General features: G+C 42.3%; 1 protein-coding gene across 15 annotated transcripts in view; it reads right to left on the bottom strand.

Moving 5' to 3' along the window:
* Nucleotides 1-14132, bottom strand: part of BBX (BBX high mobility group box domain containing) — a 268690-nt gene that overhangs the window by 8284 nt on the left and 246274 nt on the right. For 13 of the 15 annotated variants that reach the window (XM_032406469.1, XM_032406474.1, XM_032406468.1 and 10 more), the window contains 4 exons: nucleotides 12855-12944; nucleotides 11423-11482; nucleotides 4193-4390; nucleotides 1789-1975 (listed from right to left, as the gene is read on the bottom strand). In XM_032406469.1, coding sequence (XP_032262360.1) covers nucleotides 1789-1975; nucleotides 4193-4390; nucleotides 11423-11482; nucleotides 12855-12944 — 535 coding nt within the window. The remainder of the gene's footprint in view (nucleotides 1-1788; nucleotides 1976-4192; nucleotides 4391-11422; nucleotides 11483-12854; nucleotides 12945-14132) is intronic. The other 2 variants (XM_032406464.1, XM_032406467.1) reach the window with 2 other exon arrangements.

The following is a 14132-nucleotide window of genomic DNA, read 5'->3' as shown; positions in this document are numbered from 1 at the left end:
GAACACATCATCTACTCATCTACCCATTCATTTGTTCATTCATCCACTGGTGTACCAAGAGCTAGGGAAGCTGGGGACAGGAGGATTAAAACCAGTGCCCTGCTTTCAAAATATACTGGGAAGAGACAGATATATCAATGAATAATTACAACCCAGTGTGGCAGCTGGTCTGGGAGCGTACGCACAGGGACTTCAGGAGGAAGACCGAGACTAGAGACGGAAGGAGGGGCAGCAGTTTGCCTGAGAGGGGGGTGTACAAAGCCAAGAGCCTGGCTTAGCTAGGTGGCAGCAGCTGATGCCATGGGATGGCAGGGGAGCGAGGACGGGGTAGTGGAGAGGAGAATGGCAAGCTTTGCTGCTGTTGCAAGCCGGCAGTCCCGGGAGGTTGCTTAGCAGAGCCAGGGTGTGACCACAGTCGTGTTCAAAGGGGAATGCTGGCAGCAGCAAGGGGGCTATGTGATAGACTTTTCTGAGCCCTGAATTATGATCCCCTCTGACTTCTTACATTGCCTCTTATTTCCAAAATTTATGGGGCACTTAGGAAGATGCAGGCATATAGTTCGTCTTCTTGCATGCGTAGAAGTCTGTCCTCTGTATTCGACTGTAAAACCCCACGAGTGGAGAACTGTCTGTGTGTTCTCTCCTTCAGAGACGTGAACAGGTTTTAACGATGTCTGTGAGCATTCACTTGGTATTAGGCACTTGCAGTATACGCAAGAAAAGGAATTTGACTTCTTGGAACTATCTAGAGGCGATCTGTGACGAAGCTCTAGAACTGTGATATGACAGGTGAAGAGCAAGAAGCAGACAAAGCTTATGTCAGGGCCTCCGAAACATGGATGTGGAAAAGGGGAGTGAAGCCCAACGGGTGGGTATGGAAGCTGTGCTAGATCTAAAACTCCCGTACTGAAGACTGAGAGTCTGGCAAAGTAGCTCATCTGTGTGTAAGCCACCTTGAATAAAAGTATGAAATACCCGAATTTACAAATGGCTTTTCTGCCTTCCCAAAGGGTCCATTAAGTAGCAGAATACCCAGTTATACACTTAGAACTTAATATACTTTCTGTGAGGCTTTCCTGAGTTCAAAAGGCCTTCAGACTTTTCTGAAGAATCACAACTTTGTGATTCTTTGGGTATATCCTTATGCTCACTGGAAGATGAGAAAACCAAGGCCGGGAGAAATATATGACTTTTTAGCAAACAAAGGCAAATCCAGGCCTCCCGCCCTCCAGGACTCCGGCGGCAAAAGGCTTCTTCCTGACCACCTTCCAGGAGCATCGCCACCAGCACCACCCTCAAGGGGCGTTTCCTGTGTGCCAGCGCTGGGGCGTTAGCTCATCCACGGAACACCTCTATGAAATGCGTGCCACCTACACCCACTTCACAGAAGAAGAACTGAAGGGTAGAGAGGTCAGTGATCCGTCTTGCTCAAGAACTTGCAGTCTGCAGATGATGGATGCAGGACTCAAACCGAGGACTGAGGCCTGACCTCGAAGCACACACTTAATGATTAGATAATACTGCTTCTCTGCTCTCCCAGGCTTTTTATGGAAATGAAGCTTAGCCACAGAATAACAGATTCAAAATGCGGTACTTGGCTGAGTCTATTTTCCTATATTAACCCACACTGCTAATTACAACATGACTTGCTCTCGAACCAAGTCTTGTGAACCGCCACTCATCGAGTCAGAAAGTAGGACTCGGCTTCCATGTGGCTCTATCCCTGTTCCACACAGGGGGGTTAGGCTGACTGGGAGCCCCGACATCCTGGCGGAGCACACCGCTCACCTGTGCACATTTTCCATGGCGGCCACTTCCGCCAGCGCGGCGAGACTGAAGAACGCAGACACGGCGGGCATCTCCGGGGTGCTGCTCCGCGTCTCCGCGGCCTCGGGGTTGTGGCAGCCCTCGTCATGGCAGCCTGTCTCGGTCACTTTTGGGAGACTCCTCTGCAGCTGCTCCTTTGGTTTGTCATCTGTGGCGAAAGGGAAATTCATCACGAGAGGATCACTGTGTTCTCTCCAGAGAAGGGACACCGAGGAAACTCGGTGCCAGACCACGTGAAATGAGCTACTATTCTTTGTTCACTTGTCATCCACCGAATACGAAGGCTTTTACGGATTCTCTTCTCCCATGGTAATAACACTCTTTTATCAAGTTCAATTGCAACTACGGACAGTGTTATGCCCTGAAACTAAGTGGAAGAGAAGCTGTGTTTTATCCAAGGTCAAAGAATAGGTTAGTCTCAGAGTTAAGAGGGAGAAATGGGCTTTGACCAAAATAAAACTGATGGGACTTTTGCGAGGGGGCCTGTGGATGCTCTAAAAGGCCCCTAAAAGCCCAACTGAGCAAACATTTCTGATGAAGCTGTAGGATGCCCTGCTATGGCAACTTGAACATTTGGTTTGCTGTGACACCAACATTTAGGATGGCCTAAACTAATCCCAAAGAGATCAGTCAATCCCAGTGAGATCCCAAGTTGTTATTCCTGTTCTGAAGACCTACTGGAAGGAAGACAAAGGGCCCTCTGCTATTTACGAAGAGGTGCTAAAATGCTATGAAAATATTGTGTTGGAAATGAGTATACTTTCCTTATTACGTAGCCATTATAGAGGAGGAGGAATCTTTATCATGGCTTTTAAAACATTTTGAATATAGAAAGCAATTGATAAAGGCTGTAAATGTCATATATTAGAACATGAGAGTGCTATGTGCTTTTCTAGATGAAGGTAATATTTCTAAGATCTTTCACTCTTTCTATAAGTGAAAATGAGGCTATAACAATTTATGAAATCAAAATCACAGAACAGAACTCAGAGTGAAAAGGGAAGGAGCAGAGGGGCCTGCTGGACTACATATCAGGAAAACTAGATTCTAGTCCTCATCCTACTTCTACCTAGTAGGTCAATGTATTAAAAATGAAACCCTACCTCTTTGAGCTTTCTCTCTCATGTAACAGGGTAAAATGGGGGTATTTAATATGCTTTATTGTTCTAACAATGTACACATGCTACACACAAAATGTGTACAAAATTCACTAATTGTCTTCCTATTCTATCTCAGCAATGAATCTTTATTTGCAATTAAATTAACCTAAATCAGGTATTTATAAATACTACACTCAAAATACACTCATTTAAATATTGTTTTTGTTTTATTAATTTATTTTTTCATTATGATAAGTGTACTCTTTTATACGCATCACCTATGTAACTCGTCCCCCCACCCACCTCCCCTCTGGAAACCATCAGTTCATTCTCTATAGTTAAGATTCTGTTTCTTGTTTTTTTTTTGTCTTTCACTCTTTTTTTCCCCTTTGCTCTGAACACTTTTTTCTATTTATATAGGTCATTATGGACCTGTGACCTTTTTATAGAAACTGGATTAGGGTAGGGGGAGGGACACTTCAAAGCTGAGGGACTCAGATGCTGGGGGTGCTGGAAGGTAGAAAGGCAACAATAGCTAAAACCACTAGTGCTTAGTTGGTGTAGCACCCCAAGATCTGAGGAGGATACTCAGTGGCACTCTCTGACCCCACTCCTTAACTTGGGCCCCTCGGACAATTCTACTGCTATGAAAGCCACCAGGAACAGCAAACAGACCACAGGCCATGACTGAAAATGGAGAAATTCACTGTAAGTTAAGATTTGGTTAAAGATCAGCTCAGAGAACTCAACAAATCCAAAAGCCTTCTCAGGCTCCCTCAGTGGAGAGAATCAACTTATTAGAAAGTGCTGGATGCTTTCTAAGGTTCCTTAATCCACTGGTTTTAAATACTTGATAATATGGTTTGTAGTGACTTGAAGAGTGAACCATGAAGAAACACTGATTCATCTAGTATTTTTAAAAGTCTAGGATCTCCGGGAATTTACTTAATGAAGACTGCTTTTGTGCATGCTGAGAAAGAGATGGAGAAACACACAGTCCTAAAAATTACCTTTCCTTTCTAAGAATGCTCTTGGAAAAAGAGCTATGATTTTAACACGTATACATTTGGTACATTTGGGAGCCTGTGGAAAACTAGTTCTCAAGGAGATCCAGAGAAGAAAATGTTCCTGTGGCCAAACCCACAGAGCAGACCCATTTTTCAATGAGGACCCAAAGCTGGCTTATAGTCATTTGCTGTCCAATGTGGCCATGACAGTTACCACCTTGCTCTGGTTCTCTCTCATCTAAAGCTTCCTCTTCTTACCCAAAGTACCTCCTGCTGGTGATACCCGGCCATCTGCTGTTCTGACAAGGTGGGTGATCTTGGTTTTTCTTGCTTTTCTCTTTTGGCTGCCCACCAAGGGTTCTTGTGTTGTTGTTGGCTCTGGAGTGTTGGGAATGGATAGGGCATTTTTAACCTTATGAACAGGCTCTGTGGTGTTCTTGTCTTCTGAAAATATGGCTGAAATAGGACAGATCATATATAGTTACACACAAAAGCATAAGACATCACATTGGTCTTAGAAAGAATTTCTCAATGCCTGACCCATCTGAATGGAGAACGGAGATTTAGAGTTTTCAAAGCACTGATGGGAAAAAGAAATAAAATGCTGCCCATAATTTTAAACAAATATATTTATTTTAATCTGTTTTGATAAATTAGGTACAGAGAATTCAGATGCCCTCTCTCTCTTTTAACAGAACACTGAACCAAAAGGCCATCGGAGTAACATTTTCTAAGTGTTTAGATCTTGCAGGTTTGGTGGGGAAGACAGTGTATGCAAATCTGAGTGAATTGTGCTCCAACAGACCATAATTTCTACATGTGGCCAGGGTCCCTATCTGAGATCCTCTTGGCCACCTGTCCTGGGAAGATGATTAAAGAAGTTTCTCTTCTTCTGAGGACACTGAGATTAAATATGTGCTTCTAAATTTATAGTTATCATTGGGACACTTGCTTTCAATCACCAGATTGGACCGATCAGAAAAGAAATTGTGAGGCCTGACCTTTTACACATACTGACTGCTCAGCAAAGACCTGGCCCACACTGGGGATGCCTGCACATAAGGAAACACTCTCCCATTCGCGGAATTCTAGGACCAGGTGAATGTGCTTAGTGAGATAATTTAATGAAGTGCCACAGGCCAGCAAGGCTCCAAGAAAGGTATCAGGCACCCTCATTCTAACTGAATACCAGTGAATTATTTAGCAGCACACACTTCTATCTGAGGAGTCACCGTGTCGAGAGTGAGGAGCACGCTTGCCATGCAAGACCTTGCTCCCAGTTCAAACAGGCTGGGGATGCTTGCATCTTTTCTTATACACTCATTTCCTTAGGAGTTCATTCTCCCACCCCCAATTTAAAAGTAAGACGAGTATATGTAGATATGAGTGCAGTAAGCATTTAAGAATATATACATGCAGTCAAGTTTAGTAATTGGGACTTTTTTTTTTTTTACTTTTTAAATTCCAGTGGCCTAAGGGCTTTTAAGCAGGGAAAAGAGGTATCTTTCCATTTTTAAACCATCCAATCTCTTAAGACCGGTGCAGAAATAGTTTCTGACAAAGAGGGGAGTGTGGCTCGGAAAATCAAGGTCTGACGTGGCTCACTCCTGTGCACAGAGCCGGGAGAAAACTGAAGGTGCTGATCGGAAGGCAAAGCTGAAGGGAGACACTGGAAATACAACAATGCATATCGCACGGGAGGAAAAGAAAGCTAAAATAAGAGGAAGAGAACAGAGCGAGAATAACTCAGGGTGTGAAAAAATGCATATGCTGGTATAAATCTGAGTTTTTAATGAGGTTAGGTACATCCTTGGGAAAGCAGGGCTATGAATTCGTTAAGATCTTTGCCCTCAAGAGACTGATTCCAGGCTTCCCATTCCAAAACAAGCAGGAAATCATTTCAATTACATCAAAAAAAGGATGTAAAGCAGAAATCATACTGTGATTTGTGGCTTGGCCTTACTCAATCTAGCATTATAGAGGGCTATGTGGGACAGGCTTAAGATAATAGTTATTCAAAAGAAACTACTTGGCAACACTCCCAAGTATCTTTTCAAACAAGTAATCAAAAATTAGGAAAAAGGCTCCTTTTAAATTGTAGATCTGTACCCAGGAAACAGTCTTGGTGTATTTATACTTTGATATTTAGCTTAACATAGAGCAGTGCTGGTATGTATTTTAAGATTTTTTTTTTTAGTTTAAACTTCAATAAAAGCTGCCAGTAAAATAAAAGATAATTTGGTTAAGAAACACTCCAAAGAAGTTTCATGACTCTGCATTAGCCTTGAAATTCAAAGCCTCCAATAGGTATAAAGAAGCCAGAATATGAGTTTACAATGAACATAAATAACTTCTATTAGATATTCACAAGCTTCGAAATTTCTAGTTTCTTATCCAGATCCTTCAGTTGTCCCTTCTGATTATAGGCGGTGAATCTTAATCACTTCTCCAGTATGAACACAACATTATAGATGGCTCTTCCAGAAAAAGCACTAACCTATTCCCTCTTCTCCTTCCACTTCCTAGAAAAATCTAGAACTTATGGAAATAAGGGTACAGCAGGGTTCCAAAGATGAAGGGTGAATTCCATCAGAAGAACTGCTTACAGAAAGAATGAACCCAGGAGGTCAAAGAAAAGGCCATGTGGGTTAGGAAAAGATGACCTGATTTCTACACAAAGACCATGGGGTAACAGAAATGACAGTCACAGAGAGACCTGGATTCTGCTCTTGACTTTTTAATTTACTAATGGAAGGACCAAGGGTCTCTAGTTTCTTCATGTAATAAAGGTGGAGGCTGGACTAGATTGGCTCTAAAGGAGCCATGAGCCCCCACCCAACATAGCCCAAAATCAGGGTCCTAGCCAGCCTCCAGACAGTTCCAGAGTCTCAAGGCGAGGTAAGAGTACTTCCTTGACAAGGACTGTTAGTTCTTTTGCCTTTGGGAAGCCTTTGAATGGTTTCATTTCCTTTCAGTGGTTGCTCTGTTTCCTGTGTGTTCCAGATGAATTAGTAAAAACACAGTGAGAAGCCAAGGGGATGGCTGTAAAAGGGAGGTAGAGTTAAGGCCTAAAAGCAGACTGGGACTAGGGAAAGCTCAGAAACCAGCAGACAAGGAAGGCAGGCTGGCCGACAGACACCAGCAATCAAGTCCCAGAGGCTGGTGTACTGGGGGACAGAAAAGGAACGAATCAGGTTAGAGACCAAGTGGAAGAGGCAAAATGTGAGAATACATCGAAGATTCTCACAAATCACTGAAAAGGAGCTCATGCCACCTCTCTAGATGTCATCTCCTCTAAACTTACTGCCAGATCAAGAAGGAATCATGGGGCCTACAGATTGTCCACATTTCAAAGAGGGATATAATGAGACCTTGCCAGAATTTGGAAGAGGAGGTAAGCGTGAGTCTGCCCCATGCTTTGACCCAGGAGCTATCCCCAGAACATCCTGTGCTGTCTGGAGGCCAAGACCAACGACAGCCTTCAGGGGCAGCACTCAGAGAGAACGCTATCCTAAGACAGAAGACCCGGGGAAGGCAGGGAAGGCTAAGGCAAAGAAGTGGCCGTCTGGGACGCAACAGCACATCTGAGTCCAGCAACGTTAGCAAAGCCAAGGAAGGCCTACTGGTGAGAGACAGGAAATGGAAAATGCTCAGAGAGAAAAACAGTCTGAAGCTGAGCATCCACACAGCAAGCCAGTTCCTTTTATTCCCCTCCCTGCCAAACTAATGGAAATGTGAGAAAAGAAAGGCTTTTGTCCTCTAAAAACAAATTAGTCATTTCTCTTTCAGCTTGTAACTGAACACACAAACCTACCCAAGCACTGCGAAACAAGTCCACAGGGTTAGTTTTTATACTCCACGATAATCATAACACACTTGGAGCGTATCATCAGAGAGAGATAATGTGAGCTCACTCCTGGAGCAACGTTAGGAACGTGGTAATAAGAGACTGTCTTGTTTTCCAAACCCTGCTCCCAAAATGTGGGGTGAATTTTTTGAGATAGCAGCACTGTGGTTGTACCAAACCCCGGGAGGCCACTAGAGTGCTCCAGAGTCACGAATTCACATTCTGACTAGGGGAATCAAACCTGCACTGAAATTATTATAGCCAAATCTGGAATCTCACGGCCTTTGGTTGGTCTCTCTTGAGCTGAAAATGCAGTCAGATGCTGAATGGAACACAGGAAACAGAATCAAATGAATGAGCCTTATCTAAGACCCCAGGAGACCCTGTTGAAGTTACATAGCAGCTATTTTGAACTCGAGAAAAGAGATCAAGGTTAGTCTGAGTGTTGTGGATCACGTTAACTATAAACCAGATTTTTCTCCCCCATAATTAGATTTATATACTGCAAAGGAACTAATCTTCTGGAGATTCTGTCTCAGGTTTGGGTTGTTTTAGTTTTTTTCTCTTAAGATACCGTTTATAATTGCAACATCTGAGCCAAATAAGGGCTCAGATACGCCTGAAAAATCGAAATTGTTAGCAGCCAATGTGTTTTAGTGGAAAGAGTGCTGGTTTCTTCTCTTCCTACTTATGTTGGCCAGGCTTCACTCCTTATCATGTATTTATTTGGGGGCTAATAAGCCCTCCTGAATTCCCTGGGGCTCCTGCCAAGAGTAGTTTTACATAAAATATTGTGAAAACCCTCTGGAAACCATAAAGCAATATTAAGTATGTAATAATAACGATGATGATAATTAAATTAGAAACCTCCAACTTAAGCATGAGCATAGGACACCATAACCCGGTAGAAAGATAAATACAGTGGCAGATACAAGTCATCTTGGTTTATCTGAAAATTTAACCTTTAATTCCAGGCTTATTGATAAGCAATCTTCTTTTATGATCTGCAGAAGTTTCAAGAAATGGTTTAGTGATTTTGAATTTTAAAAGCATGGGGGAAAAGGCTTAAAACAGATTATAAGCTTAGCATTTAAACTGCAGATGTGATTACTAAGCACCTAAAGATTTCTGATATTTTGGGGGAAAAAAAAATGAATTGCAAGCCAATTATACTCAGGATGGTGTAAAAAAAAGCAGAGTGAACTTGAAGTTATCTCCTTTAACCGAAGTCAGGAATAGCAAACTGAGTTGAACACCTCAGTGGAACCACTGTTTCTAGTATAGACCTCAGCTACAAACAACTCCTGTCTAACCTTTGCCCAGGATGGCTAAAACATGTTAACACTATCCTGATTACGGTTTCATCTTCTGTCCTTATGTATGTATACTCTCCAAGGTAAAGTTTAAACAAGCCATAGGTGAGAGAGGATGAAATAAAGCGTCTAGATAATTCACCCAGTGCACAGTCACCACCTGAATGAGGAAATATAGGGGGTGGTATGAAAATCAGTAGCCAAAAAGGTCACTTTAAATTACTGGTAATTTCCGATGCGCAAACGGATTCCTTTTTTCCTGGCCACATAAAGTGAATATGCACTCTGTACCAAAAGACATGCAGTTTTCAGTGCATATTCTTCAAAGTTTGTAACGTATTCATATACATTAATAATAAATATAATTAATATCACCAATAATAACTCTATTCCCACTAAACCCTTGGGACTGCCTAGAAGACTTGAAATTGATTTACTTTTCTGCCCCCTAAAGGGCAGAATTAGGGCTGCAGAGTAAGGTTGCCTCCAGCACCACACCACCCACTCAGCAAATCATGGTAATAACAGCAAGTATGAGAGGGGAAATGACATTTGAGGTTGATATATTACCCCCCCATCACTCACCCCACCCCCAAACACATACCACACACACACTTAGTACACACGTGGAGAGCGAACCTGGAGAGATTAAACACAATTTGTCCCACTGAAAACTGCTCCTTATTGGCAGATCAGAGCCTGACACCCACGTCTCCTAATTCCAACCTTATTCATTCTTTCTACCTCACTGCACACACTGATACCATGTTCTACATGACACGGAGTTTCTGTTTAAAAAACAAAACATTTAGAACAGTATCATTTTAAGTAAAGAGTAAGATGGTCTTAAGAGCCTCTTCGATTCCTCTGATTGTTCATCACTGCCTTGCATTTATCAAGTCTGTGCAGAATATATCTTTAAAATTCACAAGAGCTAATATATTGCATTTTGGATGTTAGCATTTAATGCTGAGAGCAGCACAGCAATTCATATTTGGCTTTGCCAGCTAAGGGCAGAAACAGTCCTCTGGACAGGTTCTGCATGTGAAGTAACAGGCCAGAAAACAGATACACTGCTGGGATTTTTTATAAGAGTGCAATGACATAAAAGCAGATATCTGGCTCGTGTGAACTGTGCCTACTGAATAAAAACAATGTCATGTTTGCTATAAACTCTAGTTGGAATATTTTTTGAGAAATATCTTTAACACATGAGGATTTCTGATACATTACTTGGGCCAAATGTGCATTTTAAATTTTTTCTCCCTTTCAGGAAAGAAACTAGAGTGTATTTGGGAGTCAAAAGACAAGGTCTGCTTCATGAAGTCCCCCTTTCTGGTTGTAAGTAAATCAAAGGGACTGGACTCAATGATCTTTAAGACTGCTTCTAGTTTTCAAATGAAGCGACTCCTAATGAAGGACTATAAAAATGTTGAGCTTGGGGCGCCTGGGTGGCTCAGTCGGTTAAGCGTCTGACTCTTGGTTTCGGCTCTGGTCATGATTTCCCAGTTGTGGGATCAAGCCCTGCGTGGGGCTCCAAGCTCAGTGCAAAGTTTGCTTCAGATTCTCTCTCCCTCTCCCTCTGCCCCTCCCAGCTCACACGCGCAGGCGCATGCTCTCTCTCTAAAATAAATACATAAAATCTTAAAAAAAAAAAAAAAAGTTGAGCTCCTTAAAAATAGCGACAATGAAAAAAAGGAACAATGGTAAGAAAAGGACAGCCCCTTCACAGTCACAGAAATGAGTACTCACTGGAGGGTTCAGTATTTAACAGAAATTAGGTAGACATCACAGCTAAAGAGGGCTGCAGGAAATTTTGAAGTAAAATCTGCACCTAGGACCTGTAACATTATGCTAGTCAACATGGAACTTTTCCTCAGTTATCCGTAAGCCTCTGGAGCATTCCATCTGAACATATTTAGAGGTACTGGGAGCTGTGCTGGGGCGAAGTTCAGGACAGGAACACTGCTGACATGCCCAAGCCCAGCCAACCAGAAAAGCCCCACGCTGGCTCTACTCTGGCTCCCATAAGCATCTGCCTGCAACATGAATGCAACACTGAATATTTTTAGTTACGGAAAACTTTAATTTCTGGTTAATGTGGTTCAAAGGCTGTAAGTGCCCCTTTGACAAATTAAGCTTGTACGACACACTGCCTGACCCTCAGCAGGGTCAAGAAATCTGTCAGTTTTGATTTGAAAATTAAAAACAACCAAATTACAAGCCCTCAGGTATAGTGCTCTTGGGTGAGCCTATATAAATTATGCCTTTTTAAACCTTTCCAACACAGACTACCTGAAATGATACAGAGAATACTGTTGCGTTTACCTTCTGTAGGGTGAATGGCATCCAAGAAGAGTTGCTTGTTTGACCATTTATCCCCACTTCCTAAAAACAACAACAGAGAAAGAAAGTGAAACTCTACTCCTAGGACAGACACATAACAGTATAAAAAGAAGGTAATACACAAAACAGCGTATATATGAAACTTTATCACACAAATGAAGTAGAGTTTTATTTTAACTATTTAATTCTCAAAATGGCATTTGCCAACTAAAATAATCAGGTGATACAGGAAATGGATTGAAAATAAACAAATCTGCCTTCTGTGAAATACACTGTTGGATAATTTCTATGACTTTCATCAAGACAACTGACCATCAGTTAAAAAGGAATGATAAAAGCTGACATTTTACCTAAAGAGTGAGGTTTCTCTACTGGAAGCAGAGAAAAAAATATTAACATACAAAACAAAACCAAGGGGCTGGAGCGGAGGTGAAAAATAAAACCCAAATGAAGTAAAAGGTCACATACAGGAATGCGTAGGCACATATGTCTACACTTGGAAGACAGGTGCATTTAAAGGCTCATTCCAGAAACATGAAAGGCTTCACATCTGGCCATGCAAGTGGGATGCGAATGGGCATCGGATGAGTAGGCTCACAGTGGTCACGACAGGAACATGCAGGGCGATGCTAAAGAAAGCCTAACTTCTGGGACACATGGCTGGACTGAACCAGACAGGGAGATTTATCTTTTATGTGGAATAAGAATAGGAGTCCTGAACTACGAGAAGAAGGAAATCTTCAGATGAGTCCTGAAGAGGTTCAAGGGCCCATCAAAATCATAACAATAAGAGAGATGCTCAGAGTGAAGAGATGGTGGAGGGCAATGCACGTCTAGTGCCCTCTGGAAATAAGTTACGTGACTGAAGGGGGTGGGAAGAGCCTGGCAAACAAAGTAACATAGACTGGAAAAAAAGAGACAGGTTACGGCTTCGGAGTGGAATCCTCCCAGACAAGAATCCTCAAGGGTCAGAGAAAGTACAGAAATGGGGGCACTTTCATATGAATAGGAAACTCCGGAGGTTTCAGGAGGTAGGAAAACGTGGTCCTGGTTTGAAGGCTGCCCCACATGAGAGAAACAAGAATAGTCAAAGGAAATAAGTGGATAAGAGCTCAAGAAGACTAAGTTACAAAATGCACCAAATATGGATGAAAACAGCAATTTTAGGATTCATATGGAACTCTGAAAATAGAGACATTATGGGATTTGAGTAGGAATCCAAGTGAAGGAGATCTCTCTTTGCAATTAGCGGCGGAGTCTAGAGATAATGAATACGCCTGCATTAGGAGCCGATGACACTGAAGCAAGCCGAGGGGAGGAAAAGGCAAAGGCGGTGCACAGAAGCGTTACTCAAAGATGAATTCACAATGGAGGTGGCCAAGAAACCTTGATGGAGGATGGAAGGCACCAATACCTTTTTCCGGAACATTAGGCTTCTCCTTTTTGTGCTTATATTTGCTGACAATTTTGTGGAATAAGTTCTTTTTCTGAGACTGGAAAGGACCTACAGACAATATTAATATATATATTTTTAATTGACAATGTTTCATAAAACAATACCGTGTGTTCCTAAACAATTACACCCTCCTCCCCCTTGTGGTACAAGCAAACAGAGTCACAAGAAATGTCATCTTGCATATCTTCACTCCTCTAAATATACTCAGCACCCTTCCTTAGGCTTACTTAAAACCCACTGAAAAATTTTCCTTAGGAATGTATTGGGCAGGAGCCCCCATTAGGGCTGGGACTCCCTAAGCAGAAACTGCAGATTTAGTGACTAGAGACAGACCACAACCCGTAACTGAAGAGTAGCTGTAGGCTTTAACAAAGAAGTGATTTTACTTTTAGATTCCTCAGTATGGTGAAGGAAAAGATGGCAGGGGCATTTCTTCTAAGAAACTGGTTTTCATAGTAAGAACAGCACTTTCAGGACAATAATTGGCCTGAGAGCACTGGATAGCTTTCTAGCCTTTTCTGAGGTTATTTTGGGAAGAAAACGTGCTTTAAAAATACAAAAACATTTGCCCGAAAAAATTGGGGTGGGAGGGGAGAGAAGTCCGATTGTATCTTTGGTTCCTCAGATAAAGAAAACAGAACTACGATTTGTCAATCACCTAATCGGGAATGCCGACAGCAGCACTGACCTCCCCAAAGCAGGTTTCTTTCTATATATACTTTGCTGATATATTCCTATGTGAAACGGACTCAAATCACTTTATGTAACTTCTGTTTGCTCATCTGTAAATGGGGATAAAGACAGTGCCTAACTTAGAGCTGACGTGAGGATTTAAAGAGTCAGAGACTCTGTAAACTGCCCCTGCTCCCACTACCCACCTGCCAGCGTCTGTACCCACATGTACTGCTCCCCCTCCTGCCAAAGGCAAACTATTCCCACTCCTGCCTCCAGCAGAGACTCACTGGCTTTTACGTTCACAGTATCTGCAACTGTCACCAATTTTAGAACATTTTCATCACCTCAAAAGTAAATCCCATACCCTTTAGCTATCACCCTTCCCTATTTCTGTATTCCCTCTATCCCTCAGCCATCACTCATCTCCTTTCTGCCTCTATAGATCTGCCTATTCTGGAAATCTCACACAAATGAATCATGTAATACAGTCTTTTGTATCTGGATTCTCTGACTTGCTATAATGTTTGCAAGGCTCATCCATGTTGTAGTGTGTATCAGCAG

This window comes from Phoca vitulina, unplaced genomic scaffold (genome assembly GCF_004348235.1).
Source record: "Phoca vitulina isolate PV1807 unplaced genomic scaffold, GSC_HSeal_1.0 scaffold8, whole genome shotgun sequence".
NCBI classification, from domain to species: Eukaryota; Metazoa; Chordata; class Mammalia; order Carnivora; family Phocidae; genus Phoca; species Phoca vitulina.
Note: the sequence above shows the minus strand (reverse complement) of the source record. Positions and strands in the feature narration are given on the sequence as shown.